Below are 20,908 nucleotides of genomic sequence, written 5' to 3'. Positions count from 1 at the left end.
TGTTATCTGAAATTGCAGCTGTTCTGCTGCTTACTGGCACCGATTGAACATCGTAGTGAAATCATTGAGCAGCAGCAAGGCAAGCACAAGCCCCGCGTACTGGTTTCTCTTCTGCATTTCACATCAATACCCGACCGGGGAAGCCGAGGGCCCGAGGCCGCCCACCAGGCCACCATCATGCGGATGCAGCGGCTCCTCTCGGCTCCCCTGCCCCGCCGCCGCCTCTGTACCGACGCCGCATCCGATCACTGCCTCGCCTCCTCCGCGGAGCTCGCGTACCGTCTGCTCCGCCGCCACAGCTCCGACCCGCAGAGGCTCGCCTCCGCGCTGTCCGCGTCGGGCCTCGACGCGACCTCCCCGCGCCTCCTCGACGCCGTGCTCCGCCGCTGCGGCGCCGCCTCCTCCCTCGCGCTCGACTACTTCAACTGGTGCTCCCCGTCGCTCCCTTCCCCGCCGTTGCCCTCCTCCCTCGCGCTCCTCGCCAAGTCCTTCTCCCGCGGGTCCGCCGCGCCCTGCCCCTCCCTCCTCGCGCCGCTCCCCTCCAGCCTCCTATCCTCGTCCATCCTCTCGCCCGTCCTCCGCCGCCTCCCGCCGCCGCGCATCCTGCCCTTCGCGCTCTCGCTCCTCTCCTCCCGCCCCGACCATGACCAACCCTCCCTCTTCCTCTCCCTCCTCGAGTCGCTCTCCAAGACCGGCCATGTCGCCGCCGCCGAGCGGCTCGTCGAGGAGCTCCAGCCCCGCCTCCCGCTCTCCATCCGCCACTACACCGCGCTGCTCTATGGGTGGTGCCGCCTCGGCAAGCTTGACGAGGCCAAGCACGTGCTCGCCCGCATGAAGGCCGCGGGGGTCGCCCCGGACGTCGTCGTCTTCAACACACTGCTCGCGGGGTTCGTCGCGGCCGACAGGTTCGAGGACGCGTTCGAGCTGGCAAGGGAGATGGAGCGGCGTGATTGCCCTCCCAACGCGGTCTCCTACACCACCCTGATGCAGGGGCTCGGGTCGAGGGGCCGGGTTGATGAGGTAATGCGGGTGTTTGTTGAAATGCGGAGGAAGGGATGCGCGCCGGATTCTGTCACGTACGGCACTCTGGTTAGTGCGTTTTGCAAGGCTGGCAGGCTATCCCAGGGGTATGAGTTCTTGGATGCCATGTCGAGGGACGCATTGCGGGTGGATCCGGGTGTGTACCTTGGGTTCTTTGTGGCGCACGAGAAGAAGGAGCAGCTGGAGGAGTGCTTGGAGTTGATGGAGAGGATGAGAGAGTGCAGGTGCCCCCCAGACCTTGGTATCTACAATGTGGTGCTTCGGTTGTCCTGTAAGCTTGGAGAGACGAAACAGGCCATGGCATTGTGGAATGAAATGGAGAATAGTGGGCTTAGTCCTGGGGTCGATACATTTGCGATCATGGTGAATGGGCTTGTTGGGCAAGGCTCGCTGGTCGACGCGTGCAGTTTTTTCAAGGACATGGTTGGGAGGGGTCTATTTGTGGCACCACAGTATGGTGTGCTGAAGGACCTACTCAATGCTTTAGTCCGTGATGAGAAACTTGAGCTTGCAAAGGATGTTTGGGGTTGCATTGTGAGCAGAGGTTGTGAGCTAAATGTGGGTGCATGGACAATCTGGATCCATGCACTATATGCGAAGAAACATGTGAAGGATGCCTGCTCATATTGCTTGGACATGCTTGAAGCTGGGCTGATGCCGCAGCCTGACACATTCGCAAAGCTAATGAAGGGACTGAAAAAGCTGTACAACAGACAGATTGCTGCTGAAATCACTGAGAAGGTGAGGATGATGGCGGAGGAGAGACATGTTAGCTTTAAAATGTATAAGAGGCGTGGGGTGAAGGATCTTGAAGTGAAGCCTAAGTCAAAGAGAAAGGGAGGACATAAGCGGAGTCGTGGGAGGCAGCCTGTTCAAGGTCAGTCTAGTGGACATGCTGACCTTTCGGATTCTGTTGATGATGACGAATTTCTTGGTTGAGTTAAAATGGAAGGATAAGAGGGCAATGAACTAATGCATCTCCACTTGATTGAATTATTCTTGGGAGTGATTGGTTTATGAAGTAACCGATAAGGAAATACTGGCTGAAGATGGAGTAGATTTGCAGAATTTGTACTGGCACCTGATCTTGATGGATGCATGGGTCAAGTGACACTCTGATCATATCCGACATCATGTATTTCAGCATTCAAAACCTTTCCATGCTAATGATATTGGCACCTTTCAGTGCCAATGCCAAAGAAAACAGTCAACATATAATAACAAGCTTGATCTCAGATTAAGGATGCGTTGGATAATGTAACAGCCCTCAACTACACAAGTAAGAAACCCCCTCCACTTCATTAATGTAGCACCTAGATAGCACTAAATTTCATTAAATTTTTTTACTGGTTTCGAAGTTCCCCCGAAGACTGTTTCCTTGTGATGAATTTATTATTCCTTGAGGTGTTGAGCATGCATGTACATCCTTTCCATGCCATTGGATCATCTGACGATCCCGAGTCTTCCTAACTATTCTATCCATCTCATCATGAAGATAACATGCATGAATATATCTATCAATGTGTTTTGATTGTTGGGTAATAATATCTTGAATCGAAATGTTTCATTTCGGTCTTATTTACGACCTTCTGTGTACTCATTCCCATGATACGACACTTATCATTTATTTGCTCATATATTACCCTTTTGGATGAAATTGACCAGCGCATTGACACACCAAAACAGTCTATATGTATTGGATATATACATAATGCATTACAATGGGTCTTACTGCAAACAAAATTAATGGCTATAATAGTCCACACCTAACATTCTCTATCTCTTTGTAGTGCAACCACACCTACAATCTCTCTGTAGTTAATATGAGATAATTTATTCCCAGTGTCTTGTACACTGAGCTTTACTGTTCTGGTTGGTGCTGGGGCCTTCCAAGTCGGTCGCCGCCTGTGTTCGCACGCATCACATTTCCCCAACATCAAAAGAAGAAAGCTATGCGTAGCCAGAGATGGTTAACAGTAACACAAGTGTGAGGTAAGAGAATAAGAGAGGTGAAGGAGTTGCAAGAGCGTATAGATGGCCCCAGATGAGAAGCTTCAATTGGTAAAGTTTGGCCTGTCTGCCACAAATCTGACCAATGAAAATCCACTAGCTCTTGTGGCCTTGAAGGGAAATTAATGGGCTTATCCGAAGCTTTACAAGCAGAAACTTTTGCCTTGTTACATGCTGTAGAAAGGGCAAGGGAAGTGGGATACATGAGGGTAATTTTCGAACAGACGTTGCCGTCCTGAAGCAAACAGTCAATGGGAATGACTATGACAACTCAAGTCTTCGGTGCTCTGTTTCTTGAAGCAAAATTCGTAAATTAATTTTCAGTTTGCTTCTGTAATATGGTGTCCCAGGTCTTGTAACTCCGCTGCTCATCAATTAGTGTCTTTTGGCGCAAGTTTTGTAGATGAAAGCATATTTATGTGGTTAATTGATGTATCAAACTTTGTATCTGTTGCGGCTGCCAGCAATTTAGCTGGACCGACCGTGTAATGGAATCAGTGTATTCAGTTGTAAAAACAAACAAACTAATTTGTACAGGCACAAGGCTTCATCAGTGTATTCCGTTAGCATTATTCATGAATTCCAAGCTTGCTTAAATGTACTACTCCATTATAGTGGCCTGTTAGCATTTTGCGCACTAAAATCCAAAAACATATAGGAAATGTTTGTTCTTGCGGGAGATCTGGAAGAGATAAATTGATGGGCAGAGTTTTGTGCAGAACCAAGCAGATTTGCTGCATAGAAGAAGAAAAGTGTTCGTCAAGAATTAAGACGAAGCCTAAATTTGTTTTACTGTCCTCTAAAGAGATCTTTTGGCTTTTGCTTCTCAATTCATAGATCCAGACAGAGATCTAACTGCAGTTAGGCTTAAATAATCTGCATAAAGTTCTACAGATTTGTTAAGAATTTTATAGGCTGCTACTACCTGTTAGGACAGAAGAATACACCAGGTCATCCACTGAAAATTACAAAGTGCATCAGCTGTTTAAGCTCAGGAGGCGCACCATTCACATTCTTTTTGGCTGATCCAAAGGCATCAAGCACATGACATACAATCTACACGATCGATCAAAGGCCTACCACCAGCAAATCATCTAGGTTTCTAGCTCTAGTACAACAGTTTGGCACAAATTCATCGTTTTCTCTTGCCACTTGCTGGTACCTTCCGTGACTTGGAGGCGACTGTCGAGCTCCACAACGCTCTCTCAACATCTGAAGGAGTGAAACTTTCTTCTCCCACGCTCAACTCCTTCAAGAGAAACACAAGTTGTCATCCAAATGGTAGTCAAGTTTTACAAACAATATTATGAAATCACATTTGCAGCCTAGTGGGATTAGTGTTATAGAACTGAAATTTGCAGGAAACTATAATAATTGCAATTAGCACTGGGTAACAAATCTACAACCTGCAATTATAACATGCTTCATATCATCCTAATACTTATGTAGCCTATTGTCCTATTGTGTCAGCTGGAGCCTGGCAGCAACAGCCACGTCTAACAACACATACATATGCCACTAAAAACCAGAGACATGATCTGGACATTCATTCATCTTCTGGAACAATTGATAAGCCCAATGTTCTTGAACTGCTTTTATGTTATTATTATTTTGGGAAAGGGTCACTAAATTGTAACTAGTATTTCTTTTTTTGCTAACCACTACTCTTTTTTACATTGTGTTAATGTTAATGAAACTTCTTCTAAAACTGCATTAAGAACACAAATACAATTGTATGTTCAACTCCAAACTGCTGGCTAAGATCAACTATTATAAAACACAGCACATTGTCACCATCAGCTTCTTGTTTTTTTAGTGTAAGTTTAGCTTGTATAGCTGGAGAGAGGGATCAAACATACACGGCAGCAAAGATCAACTCCATTTAGTGAAACTCTGGAGTGTGGTTTAGAATGTTTCAACCTTTGGCTGAGCTCAATTAATGATCATCTTAAAACACACAACAATAGTTAGTCCTAGGCTTGCAGCTACCTGACTCAACACACACAGGTCACATTGTGCAGAACATTCCAATCAACACAACCAAGCAAATGATGCTATCTTTGCCACATTTGACATTTTAACAGACATATCAACTCAAATGCAGGGGCAGTAATAATACCTCTGCCTTAGTCTGTAACTTCTCTGCGAGTGCAAGGTACTGCTTCAGAGTGTACTCCTTTGTATTGCCCAAGGCCGCCACCATCGCCTAAACAAATTCGATTGAAGTTAAGCCTAAAAAGTGCAATAATATCTCCTAGAACGGCAAGAATGGCGCAAAATCTGAACAAACTCACTTCGTCTGACATGAACGGCGCAACATCAGGCGCATAGGCAGCGAGCACCGCGGATGCAGTGGCCGGGCCGACGCCCTTGAGCACAGTGAGCTCTGTGATGGCCTTGCTGAGGTCGGGCAGCGCTGCAAATGCCTTGCGGGATGCTGATTCTACAACCGAATCATCCAAGCTTTTGACGAAATCCATCAGCCTCGGCCTAAGCAACAAGAGCATAGAGCAGGTTGGATGTTAACCGGAAAATAATAATACCAGCACACTGCCTGGTCTGACACACCAAGAAACCAAGTGCCATAAACGGATGAAGTTCATAGCCAACGCACACAGGCGTTACGGAAAGACTCCAATTGATCACATTTCAGGCTACCGGCAAGATTCTTAATCAATTTCGGCAGCAAGCGCCAAGCCCTAACAAGAATCCCAAGTGCTAAGCGGGACACGGCGCTATAACAGCCAGGGAACTGACCTCCACTTGCCCCGCGAGAGCTTCCACTGGAGGAGCTGCACCAGCTCGGGCTTGGCGAGGAAGGGGTCCGGGTCGCGGCGGTGCAGCAGAAGGGGGAGGTCGTGGCGGTAAAAGGAGTCCGCCTCTAGGAGGTCTGGCTTGTCCAGGGACGCGAGCCGGCTGTCGTACGCGTCCAACGCAGCACGCCAGGCCGCCGCGTCGCTGCTCGCGAAGTCCACCGTCTCGGCCATTGTTAGGCGGCGGGAGGGCGGCGGGCGGCGGCGGCTGGAATGGGATGAGTCGCCTGCAACGGCAAAACGGTCTCGGTCGGGCACGGGTGGAGAGGAACTCTCGTTTCATTTTGAGTTTCCGATGAAATGATGTTAGACGTTGGATCTATCGGACGGCTTAGATAGGACCAGCTTGCAGATCAGGCCCATCGCGGGCGGCCCATTAGGCTGCATAGGTGGCCGGTCCGGAAACATAGCGCTTCGAATCCTTTGCCTGGGCCGCGTGTTTTCCTGTTAAGTTAAGCCCCACGGTTGCGCCACTACATCTTCGTCTTAAACCCTAGAGGTAGAGTCTCTCCCACCAAAAGAACCTGCGGCCTCCATGGCGAAGAAACAGCGCGGCTCGCGCCAGCAGGAGGAAGAGCAGGTAGAGACGGCAGCGGCGGCGCACGAAGACGCTCCCGCCAACGCGGAGGAGGAGGCTAGGACGGAAGCAGGAGGCGTTGTTAGCGAGGAGGTGGAAGGGCAGAGCCCGGACGCTGCGAATGGCGGCGTGGAGGAGGGGAAGGGGGAGGCGGCGGCAGAGGAGGAGGAGAAGGAGGTGACCTTTGATGAGCTGGGACTCGACGAGCAGCTGAAGAGGGCTCTCAGGAAGAAGGGCATGACCACGACCACCCCGATCCAGCGAGAGGCCATCCCGCTCATATTGGTGCGCGATTTCTCGCTTGTTTGTGCTCTGTGCGAATTTAGTGGACCTATTTGATTTTAGTAAGCCAATTGGGTCATAGGCTCGTTTGTGAAGATTTAGTGAATGATTAATTACTGTACTTATAACTCACCATGTCTGGGTCTCTGGGACAATTTTTAGCTTCATTGTAATAGTACTGCAATTGGCACATTACTGTTGAACTAAGCAAGCTAAAAGTTGTTGAATAAGTTGACAAAATGCCACACCTTATTTTTTCCTGACAAACAGAGGGCATCCCTCCGGTTTCATTAAAGGAAACCATAGTGTCTTAACATAAAAATGCTACTCCCTCCGATCCTAAATTCTTGTCATTATTTTAGTGCAAAATTGAACTAAAACAACAACAATTTAGGATCGGAGGAATGCAACTTTGTTTGTACTTCGACACGAATGCAATTGCCACACCTTGAGTTATTGACAGCCCAGGCCGCACATGTAAGCAAGACATAGGTGTGGCATTTTGTCAAATGAAAAATAAGGTGTGGCATTTTGTAAAATCCCTTGACCATGCTGAATTTATGTTAGATTTAAGGAAGCTCTGCTCATCATTGCTTTAGCTATTTTTTTCTTCTCCAAAATGCAACAGTCACTGTCTGTTCAAGAGTTTAGGTTTTCAGTATTATGTTGTAGTACTGATCAACAGCCTAATGGTGTGAGTCCAGGAAGGGAAGGATGTGGTTGCGAAGGCCAAGACTGGTTCTGGAAAGACCTTTGCTTACCTACTCCCGCTGCTGCAAGAGCTATTGAAGTTGTCCTCAGAAGGGCGTATCCGGAAATCTGCACCGAATGCCTTAATCCTGGTGCCAACTCGCGAGTTATGCCAGCAGGTATCCGATCTATGTTTAAGATATTTTTTATGTGGAGCTGACTGCTATAGAGTAGCTTATTGATTTATTTATATTTTAAAATTAATGCTACCTCCAATCCAAAATAAGTGTCGCAGTTTTGAACTAGGCTTTAACTAGGCTTAGTTCAAAACTGAGACACTTATTTTGGATCGGAGGGAGTATTGCACAATAGCATGAATTGTCTGCTATTTGTTGTTGGATGCATTGAGATTTTTTCTGAGTTCTTTGAATGTTGGACCTACTAATAGCAGTTCAATGATTTATATTACACTGTACTAGTGTATTGCGAATAAACTTTAATGCTCATGTTCACTATTGTGATATATATTACTTGAACTATTAATTTGATAAGTTATTCACTAGTTTGCTGTTGTTGTTGTTTCTTCATTCACACCATCTTCTCTTGAAAAAGAGCTCATTTCTTTTTCATTGTTGATGAATTTTCTCGTTGTAGGTTTTTAACGAGGCATCATCTCTCCTTGAGTTGTGTACATCCAAAGTGAAGATTGTCCAAGTGACCGCTAGCATGTCAGATAAGGATATTGTGAGACTGTTTATCTTCTTTGTTCTTATTTCCTCCAAAAGGTATTTGGTTTTGTAGGTTACATATATTGGCACAGCTGACCTTCTTTTGCCTGTTGCGCCTGTTGCTTGCAGAAACTTGCATTGTCTGGACCCCCAAACATTCTCGTAACAACCCCAGCTTGTGTTGCAACATGCATATCAAAGGGCATTGTCCAGGGATCATCTATTAAAGAATCACTTTCAATGATGATTCTCGACGAGGTGCAATTTTTTTTTGTCTGTTACAGTATTTTCTGTGTGCATTTTCTAATATTAGGTGGGAAGTTTTGGAAAGATTTTACCCCCACAAGATGAACAATTTTCGTATGGTTTTGAAATATCAAACTCATGGTCTCAGCCCATATGAACAAGAACACAACTACAGAAGTTGTGTGTCTATATTATTTTGCACAGCTGTTTTTGGTGTGGTGAATTTTCTGCTTCTAGTAGAAAACTATTTGATTGAGTTGTGTACATTCTTTTCTGTGTTGTGGTGCGTATGCTGCCTGATTGACATGTGCTAATGCAGAATTTGGCAAGATTTTTATGACATGTTTCAAATTTCTATTGGCATAGCTTTAAAGAAATTCCAATGGCATATGCTAAATATGTTGCACATCTTTGCCGTTTGATTTATCTGAATGCCCTAGAAATTTCCATTTGAAGTTACTAATATATTAATGGTTAGTTCCCAGGCTGACCTCCTTCTATCGTATCGCTGCGAAGATGACTTGAAAGCACTTGTCCCACATATCCCAAGAAGTTGCCAATCCATTCTGATGTCTGCAACTTCAAGGTCTTTGGTTCTTCTTCTTCTCCCCTTTCTACAATTATTCTTAATATCTTAATTCCTAAGCTTGCGTTAGTAACAGCCCTAAGCATCTCACAAAAATATGAACCAAGTGAATGTAGCTTGGCACTTCAATTTATGGATTTTTATCTGATTCTTATGCTACCATGCTGATTACTGATGGTTGCTGTTTAACATGTTTTTCACATTGCATTTCTTGATGTGATCTTACTAGTAATTTAATATGCAGTTTCCATATTTAGGTTAGATGTTGAATCTAAGCTGTGTTTGCACCTTGATATGGGAGAACATAAACTGTATTAGTTATGATGTATTTAATGCCTTTGGTTCTGTTTGGGTTTCACATGATTTGTCTAATATCAAAGTTTGCTTTCTTGCAGCCCTGATATCGACAAACTGACAAAGCTACTTCTGCACAACCCTTTTATTCTCACTCTTACCGAGGTTGGTCATGCAAAAGATGATGTGATCCCAAGAAATGTGCAACAATTTTCGGCAAGTATCTTTTGCTTCCTTTTCACATTGCATCCATAAGCTTGTCGAACTCACTTTTTGTATCATGTCACTTCAAAATTCCAACTGTAAATCTAGTGGTAGACCCAGGAGATGTTTTATACAAGTTGTGGTTCCTATTCGTAGCATAATATCATTTTTGGGACCACTCTTAAATGATGGTTTTGTTACATCCAATGTGCTGATTTTCCTGTTGCATTTATTTCCATACCTTATGTTACTCTCAATCTTTTCCCCCACAGATTTCATGCAGTGCTAAGGATAAGATGCTTTATATCCTTGCACTTTTGAAGTTAGATCTTATCCAGAAGAAAGTTCTAATATTTGTGAACTCAATTGACATGGCATTCAGATTAAGACTGTTCCTGGAAAAGGTAAGACTGATACCCCTATATTCTTACAGTAATGTATAATCAAATGTAAATAATTTGTTACTACGGAGTATAATCTTTTACCTGCCACTGCTCTTTTCTTGCATGGTTTCATCTGGTAGAGTTCGGTATTATCATGTTGTGGCCAAACCTTGATGTCCAGATATTATTATTTTCAGCCGCTGTCATCATCAGAAGAGAAATCAATTTAAAATCTTAAACCATTTCTAGTCCAGAATATCTAATGGTGCAAAATTGAAGTACTACTATTTGACATTGAGTCTCCGTTCACCAACAAATGAATATAAAGATATCACTAAGGAGAAGTTCTATCAAATATGTAGCATCAAGCTAAATGCTCTTTTATTGAACATATAATATTCTTTTTCACAATATCCTAAGGTTCTTAGGTATTCTAAATTTCTTATTTGAAATGTGAGTGGAGTAATAAAATGAGACACAAAGTCTTTGATTTTCATTTGGGAGATGTTATGGCAGTTTTTCTTACAACTGTTACTTCCAGGAGCATGTTCTCCACTTACCCATTTTGGAGGGAATACTTGGTCACCACCTTTTGATGTATGTATATGGTCATTGATAAAAATAACCAAGTTTTGAGTAATATTGTTTACCTTCTACAGTTTGGGATAAGATCTGCTGTGTTGAATGCTGAGTTGCCACAAAATTCTCGGCTGCATATAATTGAGGTAGTGCCTCCCCATAGCCTGCTGTTTATTTTTGTGCGGATAACAAATCTCGAATTGTATTATCTTGTGTGGTCCCAAGTCCCATGTTTTGTGTACATAATCGATGATAATTTTCACATTTAATTTTCATTTGCTCCCTTTGTTTATCAAATACTCCAATCAGCTTTCTTGGGTTTCCTTAGATTGCAGCCTTTTTGTATCATAATCTTTTGCAAAAAGGAGGCAGTGCTTCATATGTATCCGTAGGGCATCAACGGATTTCCTAATAGAAGATGGGGGAAAGTATAAATGGGTGCTTACGGCCTTGTAAATGGTTTATACATAAAAATACATATAACCCCTAAACTTTGATACTGTGCCTACTTTAGCACCTGCAACTTTGTCCATGGTGAGGACTGAGGTTGATGTAACCGTATTTTACTGACTGTTGGCACATGGAGTTCGAAAGATCACTGCTATTTATATCTTTTTCTACGAATGTCTATGCTTCTGATGTTGTCCATATTAGAATGCTATGGAAGACTATAAACTGTGTTCCTGTTGTCTAAAAATTTGATAGGCAACAACTTATGTGATTTTCATAACAATAGACTACAAGCTTGCATTGACAAGGTGACAGTCATTAAATATCTCTTTCTTCCTTTTAGGCATTCAATGCTAGGCTATTTGATTACCTGATAGCAACAGATGACAATAAACCAAAGGAGGTGAAGGAAACCAACAAGGAAAACAAAAAAGATTCAAGGCAGTCCCGCAAACATTCGCAACAAACTTTAGATGCTGAATTTGGGGTTGTCAGAGGAGTTGACTTCAAAAATGTTTTCACGGTATGTATCTCTTGGTTTACCCGAGCATATCATCGAACATAAAGTTTAATGTAGTGAGAAACAATCAACATGTTCTCTCTTTAAAATAAATGATTCATTGGAGTTTGTGTGGTGTGATTTTACCAACGATTCTTTTTACAAAACTTATGACATACTCCCTCCTTTTCACAAAGAATGGCGCACATGCATTTTGAGGTCGAACTTTGATCAACAATTAGACCACTAATATGTACATTATATGTTATAAAATTTATACCGTTGGAAACGTTTTTTAAATATGAATCCGATGATATGATTTTTGTAGCACCTAATGCTCATATCATTAGTCTAATTGTTGGTCAAAGTAAACCTCGAAATGCGTGCGCGTCATTCTTTGTGAAAAAGAGGGATTAGGATTTTGGAATATGCCACCTTTTTCTGTCTTATCTGCTAAACAAAAATAAAATATGTTTTAAGAAATCAGTCACTCATTTGATTACATGAAGTATTTGAGTTTGGCATTGCTTATTGTTCTTCCAAGTTCATGGTAAAGTCTTCGATGTTATATAGTTCCATCTAGTAATTTCTGGAACAGGCTGCAGGATTTGATCTTTTCCTCTCTAACCTTTCTTTAGGTAGTTAATTTTGACATGCCCCCGAATCCTGCTGGGTATATTCACAGAATAGGACGAACAGGAAGGGCAAATAAGTCTGGTGCATCTATATCACTTGTAAGTACATTTGTTTACTTGGTTCAATTCAATCACATAGACTATTGTCAATTATGGTTAACATGTCAAGTTGACCCTGTGTGTTCTGTTATTTATTTCCTTCTGTTTTGGTATTCATCTTTTCAGGTTTCACCAGAGGAGAATAATATTTTTGAAGAGATTGAACAGATGGTGCAAGATATTGCAAAAAAAGACATCAGCTGCATTTCATCTTTCCCTTTACTCACAAAAAATGCCGTTGAATCTCTACGATATAGGGCTCAGGTATAGGCTGTACTTATCATCACAAAAAATGTCGTTGAATCTCTACGATATAGGGCTCAGGTATAGGCTGTACTTATCATCGTTACATTCGCTACCTATTCAGTATCACGCTTGAATAATTTAGGTATTGATCATTTTCTCTTCAATGTAGTAGTGCTAATATCTGATTCTGACCAGAGTGAGTTAGTCACAGAGTTCGGCAAAACCACCAAGAGCCGGCTTGTAGAACTGAACAGTCAATAGTCAAAGTTGCTGATTTCTGACCCTGGGCTGGCTGATAACCCTAATCGCCTCTCTAGTCCCATTTTTTAACCGAATAGATGTACTATTATCATTACTTACACAACAAACATCAAAATTCAAAACTGAGGATGTGTTCCATGAACTCTTGTGATGCATGAATGCGTGACCTTGATCTGGAAATGCCAGATGTTCCTATTGATTGGGGCATGATTCGTAAACCCTCAGCTCTCCATGATGATTTATTGACTAGTGAAAGACTGAAAGTTAAGCTGGTAATGCCCAATGCCCCTATTGAGCTGTTGCCAGCAGTGGATTTCTTGTGCTTATTTCACATATGTTGCCACTACTTGCGATTTATCCCAAGAGAAGTTACACAACAATGCTATAGAAATCTCTCTTGCGCCATAAAGATCCTGGGGCTGTAGGACACTCCCATTGAAAATGAAGATAGCTCAGGCATCTCTATTTTTATTTGTCCTTGTCACAGCCTGGTAAAAAAACTCCATTTGTTTAGTAACATGATGCCTGCTGTGGCTTTTGCTGTGAGATGTTTTTGATGAGCCATGTTCGACAAAGAACAATTGGGCTATTATGCACACTAGGTTGGTTTTATCTGTTCCGAACTACACTGATGAATCACTATTGGTGCTAATTTTACATGGGGCCTATTCTGCTAGCTTCTTTTAACCATTGTCTATCTTTAACAGATATGCTTAGTGAATACTCCCTCCTTCCCACATTAAGTGACTCCAATTTGCTCAAATATGGATGTATCGATGTTTAAAAAGCGTCCAGATACATGTAATAGAAAGTCACTTTATATGGGACAGAGGGAGTATATTTATTTCTGTGTTCTGTGAAAAACAACACTGATTTGGGTGCCTAATGTCTATTGGTATTTCTGTTGTAGGATGTTGCTAGGAGTGTGACAAGCCGTGATATACAGGAAGCACGTCGTCAAGACATAAAGAATGAAATCCTCAATTCTGAGAAGTAAGAAAGTTTTCTGCTGATGTTAATGGGATCTCATGGGGAAAAGGAAATGCACAATTGCAGGAAAGTCCACATAACATGATGTTATGGAATCTCATGGGGAAAAGGAAATGCACATAGCCTTGTGTAGAGTTTGAATACTGCCTCATGATACATTATTAGTTGCTAAACAGGCCACCTCATTCACTATTAACCACTTAGCCAGTCTTTTCATGATATAGCACTTGGTAAAAATGAAACATCAAGATCATTCATCAGTCATGTTGTATCTAGCAGTTAGTTGATAAAAGGCATCAAGATATAGCATTCACTCTTCTCAGTATTTATTTCATGAAGAAAACACCTTGATTCACCATTCGTTTCTACCCATATATCCCTTCTAATAGTGATGCTGTTTCTTTTGTCCATTGTAGGTTGAAGGCCCATTTTGTGGAGAATCCAACAGACCTTGGTTAGAGTTATCAATCTTATTCAGAAGATCTGTGTTGGTGTTTAAATCATCTAAATGAATGATGCTTAATCTGTTTTACTCTTTTCAGATTTGCTCAAACATGATAAGTTACTGAGCAACAAAACGATTCCTGCTCACCTGCGTGATGTCCCTGAGTACCTAATTGATCCCACAACAAAAGAAGCTAGCAATGCAGTCAAACTTTCAAGGGCTGCTATGGGTCTTGATAATCCAGGAAGGAGGAAAAGAATGGGATTCAAGGGGGGATCAGGCAAAAGTAGGGATCCCCTTAGAACGTTCTCTGCTGAGGTACCTTTAGCCTATCCATGACTAGAACATTTTAGACTGGAAGCGCATCGCAACTAGCAAGATCCTTTTATCTAGAATTCATTACGATTCCCGATCATATGCATATCCTTGATTCCTGAACTATTCTCCTTTTCTGTTGCTTCATCTTTTGTTTTACCGATGACCCAAAATGCCTGTCTCCACATGGCTCCATTTGCACCCTATGTTAGAATTGTTTTCTCAGTTACAAAAAGTTAAAAAAATTGAAAAAAAATCATGCATGAAATCATGCTATAGCAATTGTACTTGCCAAATTTGAGCAAAAATAGAACATCATGCTAGCTTGATGTTCATGAAAAGAACCGTAACTTTTTCAAGTTGATAAAATACATAAAGTATAGGGTGTGAATGGACCTATGTAGATATTTGCACCCAGGTAGAGAATATCCGCTTTTTGTCACCATGGGTTACCAGATTCTATATTCAGGATCTGTGTGACATTGTTATTCACTCATTCTAGATGGGTTGATTAGAAAAATACCAATCATTATTATTCAAGATTATGCACCCCTTTTTTGTCGGCTGTTGAATAACGCTCCCTACTCACCTTCAATATCCCCTGATATTTATTTTTTGCTTCCAGGGCAAATCTCGAAAGCGAGGGGGAAAGGAAAGGGACGGAGAACAAGATAGAAGAAAGAGGAGGAAGAAAGCTGAAATCTAGTTTTCTTTGCAAGGAGATCATTATCAGTTTTGCTCACTTCTATGGACTTTCGATTTGCACCTTGTAACATTTGGATCATCTCTTGAGTTGGTGTTTTGACAAAGCTTTATATGCAAAGTGCTATGTATAACATCATACGGCAAAGGAGATGAAATTTTCTGTTCAATTGTTGACTAGGTCTTTCCTTTTTTTTTTCTCTTTTCTTTGAAAGTAACAAATACCATGCATTTCTTTGGAATTGGGAATTTTGATGAAGAAAACTGAAGAACAAAGGATCCTGCACCGAGGGAATGCAGATTTCTGTATGTACCACGTCACGGTTTCATACTCTTTTAGCAGACAAATCTCTTCTAATGAAGATAAAGCAATGGCGGGTTACAAGGCACAATATCACTGCGTTCATGTGAGTCCCAATAGCGTGCAGATGACAGAAGGGTGTGATTGGTCACCTGCAGGCATCACAGCTTCAGAAGGTACTCACAAAGTCACGAGGCATTCAGACCTTTATTTTTCTTCAACATATTGTAGCCATATAGAAACCGCATCAACCTCTTGCTCTTAATCGATACATTAAGACCCTACTATAACCGTGTTAGGCTGACAGTTGATTATGCAAAAATCATCCTCAATTGATTTTTTCTAGAATAAGCCTCAATTGATGGAATGGTGTTCGTGGGCTCTTACTTAGGACATAATTAGGTAAAAGTGGAGGAACCATAAAATTTACAGAAAAAGGTCGTGGCCTCAAAAATCTCTTGTTGCAAATGATGCACCAGCACCATTCATTGAACTTCTGACAAAGTCGTTTCCATGATATTTTTGGATGTTTGTACCAACAATGCCAATAAGCCACTTTACCTATTTAGTAAGCCATCAACACTTGGCCCCAAGCTTGGAATTCATGAATAATGTGGGGTTCCTGCTTTTGGCAAGCTAAATCGCAATAGCAATTTACGGTGGAATCAGTTCTTTAGCCGAACTATACACTACGGGATCGGGGAGCGAGATCAGGAAACCGGCAACAAATGGTTAGGCCTCCAGCTATACAAAACTTGATTGTGCAAGCGATTTAAGATTCACAGAACAATTCCAGAGCTGTATCAGCAGCTCACTGTTCAATCTTCATGGTACCTGCAGAGGGTACAAAAGGAATATTTCTGTAAGTTCGATAGATCAATCTGACAATACATAAACATAACCTTCTGAAAAGATAGAGTACCAGATATACCAGCATTGTTGGTGCTGCTATCTGCGGCCACAGCAGGGTTGAAGTTCATATCAGGAATGTTTTGAAGCGCTTCCCACATTTCAGGCATCTAGATTCAAGATTCACATAAGTCCCTTCGCCATGGCATCAGATGCTATATGTGATTGGCATATGGTGAAATGGACTGAATTTTACCTGGTTCATTGCGGAGATTTCGTGAAATGTTCCGTGCAAAACACCCGCAGGATTGGAAACATTGCACATCATATCTGGCTGCATGATTCCTTGGTTAAAATGAGCGAGGGTGCTTGATCCTGGGTCAGCTCCATAGAAAGCAAGATGTCTATCTTGTGAAAGCATCATCTACGAACAAGAATTTATGTTGAACATGTGGGTCTAAAAATCTTTTGAACACATTAAGGATGGTTCTGCAGTGCATTTACTTGTTTGGATAGAATCTGCTCAATATCAAAACCAAGCTCAGGGTTGACAGTTGCAAGCTTCATTGACAAGAACTGCAAATTCCAAGTTGCATTAGAGCATAAGATGGTTTTCCAAGAAATGGCATACATTCTGAAAACAGTCCAGTTACATCTGCACCAATATACAATAGTACCTCAACTTGTCGTTGTAATGACTGCACATAATTGATTATCTCATCAAGCATGACTGCCTTGCCAGTGATCTGTGAGATAAACATGATAAGCTCTAGACTACAAGATGGTCTTAGAGAAATTTCTTACACCAAAAGGAAGAAAGTTACCTTACTACATCCTGGAACAAGATCTTGAAGAAGCTTCATCCTCTCACTTATCTTTTTTCTCCTCAGCTGCAAAGAGTTCCATCAACCTCAAGCATGAGAAAAGTAAGAGCATAGAGCAAACTGAAACGGGATGGTATTAATCAGAAGTTTACTCTTTCAGCAAGGCTGTGGCTATTAGTGGCTTGTCCTCGCTTTGCCCGGATATGAACATAATCTTCTTTAGTGCCATCGCCATCAGAAGAATCTTCCTTGCTTTGCATTTTGGGCGAGATTGTTCTGTTTTCCTCCAGCGAATTCCTTTCTGTCTGAGATGAAACCTCTGTTTGTTGATCACCCACATTCTAAACCAAAATTATAATATAGTTAGTAACTGCATACAAACCACGTACAGTCCTACAAGTCTAGATTAGAAAAAGAAGATAGACCACAAAGAAAGCTCACTTGCATCCTGCTACTGGCAGATGGGTTTAGCAATGAAGTGCAGTCATCTATTCCCTTCCTTTTCTTCACAACACCGCTAGGCTCAACACTCAATTGGATGTTTTGAGAGAATGTGCCTGTGATAATTATTGCTATTACCATCAAAGACAGAATCATCACCTTCAGAAAGATGATAAGTGCTACTAACCACTAGAAGATCTGTACGGTCCTGGTCTTTCTTCTAACTCCATGCTGTAAGCTTGAAATCCATATGGCCCACTGTTATAGCCCATCTTTGGATGTGTTGCGACAGAATTCCAGTTCCCACCTAAGAATTCTGTGCCACCATTTACAGAAGGACCTTGATCAGATTGCTGGCCTGAATACATCTCCAATTGTTTCAGAACACCAATCCTGTTTAGTTCCCTGTTAAGGATAAAAGAAAAGGAGGAGAAGATACATTATATTGTGCCAAACCTTGAATAAAGAGTAAAATGTGATCGAATCTGCAAAACCTTGAATAAAGATACATTTTTATTGTGCCAAACCTTAAATAAAGAAAACAACGGAAACATTGAATAAAGAGTAAAATGTGATCGAATCTGCAAAACTCTTTTGCATCAAAATGAACAACTCAACTGGTAATCATTAACACCGAGTTGAAAAACAACCAGTCCCTTGAAGAACTACCCCACCGTCCCTATCTATAGATAAAAGAAAGATAAAAAAAAAGGATCCACCATCCAGGCAAAGCCTGCTGTAACTGTATTACAGCTGGAGATATGCTTCAAAGCCTTGAGGAACAAACCAAATCTGCGACTGATTAAAGAAGCCCACACAGTCACTCCAGATTCCAGAAAGTGAAACTTTAAACCCAGAGCACAAAGGGAGAGGAGACACAGAAGACATGACCCATCATTAAGCAAACAGCACTCACTTAAACTTAAGTCTTTTGGGGCAAAGTGATGAGGATGGTGGTAGGAGAGCCTGCCCGCTCTTCCTGAAAGACTCAAAACACCAAAGCTAATTGGAAACAGCAAAAGCCTATCAAATCTTCAAGAACCAGGAATGGGGCACATTGCCATCATTGGAACTTAAAAAGAAAAGAGAGATGTTTCAGTCGACGAAGAACTTCCGAACAAGTAGGAGCTAACCAAGCAGTGGTTCTCTCCCTTTTTGTTAGATGTGGCTAGGCAGATACATCCAAGAAGCCAAAAATAGCACCTTACACCTAAACTAGAAGGCCTATTTCAATGCCTCAATCACAAAACTAGCATCCTAACGAGCACACTAAAACATCAACCCATACCCCACCTGCCTTCTTGAAGGATTTGATCACCCTATAAAGTTTTCATTTTTCTGGGAAAGCACAAAGATGTGAAGCTTAAGAGGAAACAACACACATTGACAGAGCCTAATAATAGGAGGGGAAGCGAGTACCCAAGCTAGCTAGGAGTCCAAACCGAACCGGTGAAGCTATTTGAATGCAAACGTAGCTAGACTAGGATCTGCAAGAAATAACTAGGGCAGTGTTGAAGTTTTCCGAGAGGAGGGGGAAGGAAAGCAACAACCTTTGACTACTCCACCATGTATGGAGTGGTGTAAAGATCTTGAAAGGAACACATACTAAGATGTCCAAGACAGTAACTGTTTGAAAATTACCTGGCCGTGGAACCACATGAACCCTCCAAGACCTCATCAATTCACCTGCAAACGGGAGGCGGCAGGCGGGGAAAAGACGTTGAAACAATTCAAGAACGCAAGAGCCGCTTAATGATATTTATTCTCTCAATTTTTTGCAGTAATACCTGGTGTTGGTGTGCAAGCAAGAGCTCGGTTTCGCGGCCCCTCTAGATATGGATCGCAATTTGACCGCAGGGGTGAAGAGAGGGGCCGGTGAAAGATTTTGAAGGACGGGAGGAGAAGCAAAAGGGCGAGAAGAGGGGAGGGGTACCTGCCTGCTGCTAAGTGGTGTTTGTTACCTGCCGCTGAGGTGAAATGATTCCTTCTCGCTCTCTGGCAAAGGGTTGTTAACCACTTCAACTGCCCCCTTCTCTCTGTTTCCCTGCCCCCTTCTCTTTCTCTCTCATGTTTCCAAAACCTCAGCGTAAGCAAACATCTAATCAAAAGTAACAGCAGACGGGTGTACCAGGAGGAGTAATTTACTGCGTGCTTTACTTTAATACACGAAGATTAGCTGTAGCAACAAGAAGATAAAGTAGGGAGTAAAAAATAGCACACTGTACTTCTTTACCTGCCCAGCATTGCATACCCTCTATGTACTGTGGGCCCCAGTTCTGCTGTAGATAAGTTCTGAAAAATAAGAGATGTACAGCTATTATCATTCTTTTATTGATTTTTGCAATAGATACGCTAGTGACCGAAACTTGAAGATTTGAAATAAAAGAAGGTTTTGTCATAACAGCAAGGGTAAGTACTTAATATAGGGAATAGTACTAATGCTTCTATTATGTTCCATTTCAAAAGGATTTCACCCAATTGCTAGATCATCCCTCATTTCCTATGTGCAATATAATCAGTCCAGACATTAATTGATTTTATCTTTACACAACCAGCAGTCCCTCATTTCCTATGTGCAATATAATCAGTCCAGACATTAATTGATTTTATGTTTACACAACCAGAAGTATGTTGTATGTTTTTATTTGTTGGTGCAACAGCATATGCTGCTGTACTTGAAAGAGTAAATTATGATGGCTTTGTTTATAAGGTGGGGGAGGGAGGGGAAGGTGCTTCTCTTCCACACCAAGCTTTGAACGATGGAGGGAGATCTCTTTCTAACTGACACATACTGTCATCTATTTGTACACTTGGGCTTTTTTCTCCCCTGCCAGCCTAACTACAGCCATTCTCTGCTCTCTTTCTCTCTCTGAAGAAAAAAGAAAAGAAGAACAGGGAGGTGTATGTGTGTGCAAGCAAAACACAAGGAATCTTGTAATCTTTTCACCTTCTTGTCCTCTACAGTCCGGGATGGAGGACTAGCTGGATTTGTGGGGATATGGTCAAAGCAAACACTGTGAGGCATCCTGCTGCACTCTTGCTTGGATGTCCTATCTTTCTTTCTTTTCTTTGTTTTGTAGAGCCAACAGAAAACAAAACCAAAAGCTAACTTGTTCTTTGTTGGGATGGAATGGCTTGAGCAAGCCAGCCAGACGGGTTATGTGCTGGAGTATATTACTCTCACCTAGACACCTACCAGTTTTGCATCCCAGTAAGAGAATCTGGGACCTGTATATTATACTATGTCGGTGTGACTGGCGGTTTACATGCTTCAGTAATCTAAGCCAGCATAGTTAATAGTAACGGTCCAGTGCAAATTGCATGTTTTAATATAGAAACATTAGAGCTGGTCCTGCTTCTTAGAGAGAGAGGGGGGAGAGGGAGAGGGATGTGTAGTGTTCATTGGATTTTGAGTATG

At 42.2% G+C, this 20,908-nt stretch overlaps 4 protein-coding genes across 5 annotated transcripts; 2 read left to right on the top strand and 2 right to left on the bottom strand.

Moving 5' to 3' along the window:
- Positions 1–143: 143 nt before the first annotated feature.
- On the top strand, positions 144–3,631 carry LOC100824550 (pentatricopeptide repeat-containing protein At3g49730). The gene is made up of 2 exons (XM_003560272.4): positions 144–2,320; positions 2,832–3,631. The coding sequence occupies exon 1, from the start codon at positions 178–180 to the stop codon at positions 1,978–1,980; it is 1,803 nt and encodes a 600-aa protein (XP_003560320.2). The 5' UTR covers positions 144–177; the 3' UTR covers positions 1,981–2,320; positions 2,832–3,631.
- A 272-nt stretch (positions 3,632–3,903) lies between these two features.
- Positions 3,904–6,132, bottom strand: LOC100823325. The gene is made up of 4 exons (XM_003560268.4): positions 5,809–6,132; positions 5,346–5,541; positions 5,171–5,257; positions 3,904–4,300 (listed from the first exon to the last, which is right to left on the bottom strand). Exons 1-4 carry the CDS (start codon positions 6,036–6,038, stop codon positions 4,184–4,186), a joined length of 630 nt encoding a protein of 209 aa, XP_003560316.1. The 5' UTR covers positions 6,039–6,132; the 3' UTR covers positions 3,904–4,183.
- A 203-nt stretch (positions 6,133–6,335) lies between these two features.
- Positions 6,336–15,255, top strand: LOC100842903 (DEAD-box ATP-dependent RNA helicase 16). Its single transcript, XM_003559423.3, has 15 exons — positions 6,336–6,726; positions 7,428–7,592; positions 8,068–8,157; positions 8,271–8,399; positions 8,873–8,973; positions 9,369–9,483; positions 9,744–9,875; positions 10,514–10,579; positions 11,227–11,406; positions 12,021–12,116; positions 12,243–12,380; positions 13,534–13,616; positions 14,030–14,067; positions 14,156–14,376; positions 14,999–15,255. The coding sequence occupies exons 1-15, from the start codon at positions 6,400–6,402 to the stop codon at positions 15,077–15,079; spliced, it is 1,962 nt and encodes a 653-aa protein (XP_003559471.1). The 5' UTR covers positions 6,336–6,399; the 3' UTR covers positions 15,080–15,255.
- A 435-nt stretch (positions 15,256–15,690) lies between these two features.
- Positions 15,691–19,554, bottom strand: LOC100845245 (transcription factor bHLH74). 2 transcript variants are annotated; one of them, XM_014897654.2, is made up of 11 exons: positions 19,278–19,554; positions 19,132–19,176; positions 17,678–17,895; positions 17,491–17,606; positions 17,202–17,390; positions 17,050–17,115; positions 16,903–16,971; positions 16,730–16,801; positions 16,482–16,649; positions 16,308–16,395; positions 15,691–16,210 (listed from the first exon to the last, which is right to left on the bottom strand). In XM_014897654.2, the coding sequence occupies exons 3-11, from the start codon at positions 17,856–17,858 to the stop codon at positions 16,188–16,190; spliced, it is 972 nt and encodes a 323-aa protein (XP_014753140.1). In that variant the 5' UTR covers positions 17,859–17,895; positions 19,132–19,176; positions 19,278–19,554; the 3' UTR covers positions 15,691–16,187. The 2 variants fall into 2 exon arrangements, with proteins under 2 accessions (XP_014753140.1, XP_003560304.1); XM_003560256.4 differs by having other exon boundaries at positions 15,835–16,210; positions 16,299–16,395; positions 19,278–19,551.
- Between the last annotated feature and the right edge of the window lie 1,354 nt (positions 19,555–20,908).

The sequence above is a fragment of the Brachypodium distachyon genome, chromosome 1 (genome assembly GCF_000005505.3).
Source record: "Brachypodium distachyon strain Bd21 chromosome 1, Brachypodium_distachyon_v3.0, whole genome shotgun sequence".
Classification (NCBI taxonomy): Eukaryota; Viridiplantae; Streptophyta; class Magnoliopsida; order Poales; family Poaceae; genus Brachypodium; species Brachypodium distachyon.
Note: the sequence above shows the minus strand (reverse complement) of the source record. Positions and strands in the feature narration are given on the sequence as shown.

Bases quoted from the DNA above. Each gene is read 5' to 3' on its own strand.
- LOC100823325 (XM_003560268.4), bottom strand. From the start codon at position 6,038: ATGGCCGAGACGGTGGACTTCGCGAGCAGCGACGCGGCGGCCTGGCGT. The intron at 5,542-5,808 runs GTCAGTTCCCTG...CTTGTTGCTTAG, and splicing joins CTCTCGCGGGGCAAGTGGAG to GCCGAGGCTGATGGATTTCG. The intron at 5,258-5,345 runs GTGAGTTTGTTC...GAATTTGTTTAG, and splicing joins CGCCGTTCATGTCAGACGAA to GCGATGGTGGCGGCCTTGGG.
- LOC100842903 (XM_003559423.3), top strand. From the start codon at position 6,400: ATGGCGAAGAAACAGCGCGGCTCGCGCCAGCAGGAGGAAGAGCAGGTA. The intron at 10,580-11,226 runs GTAGTGCCTCCC...TCTTCCTTTTAG, and splicing joins CTCGGCTGCATATAATTGAG to GCATTCAATGCTAGGCTATT. The intron at 12,117-12,242 runs GTAAGTACATTT...TCATCTTTTCAG, and splicing joins CTGGTGCATCTATATCACTT to GTTTCACCAGAGGAGAATAA.
- LOC100824550 (XM_003560272.4), top strand. From the start codon at position 178: ATGCGGATGCAGCGGCTCCTCTCGGCTCCCCTGCCCCGCCGCCGCCTC.
- LOC100845245 (XM_003560256.4), bottom strand. From the start codon at position 17,858: ATGTATTCAGGCCAGCAATCTGATCAAGGTCCTTCTGTAAATGGTGGC. The intron at 16,972-17,049 runs GTAACTTTCTTC...TTTATCTCACAG, and splicing joins TTGTTCCAGGATGTAGTAAG to ATCACTGGCAAGGCAGTCAT. The intron at 16,802-16,902 runs GTACTATTGTAT...TGGAATTTGCAG, and splicing joins CATTACAACGACAAGTTGAG to TTCTTGTCAATGAAGCTTGC.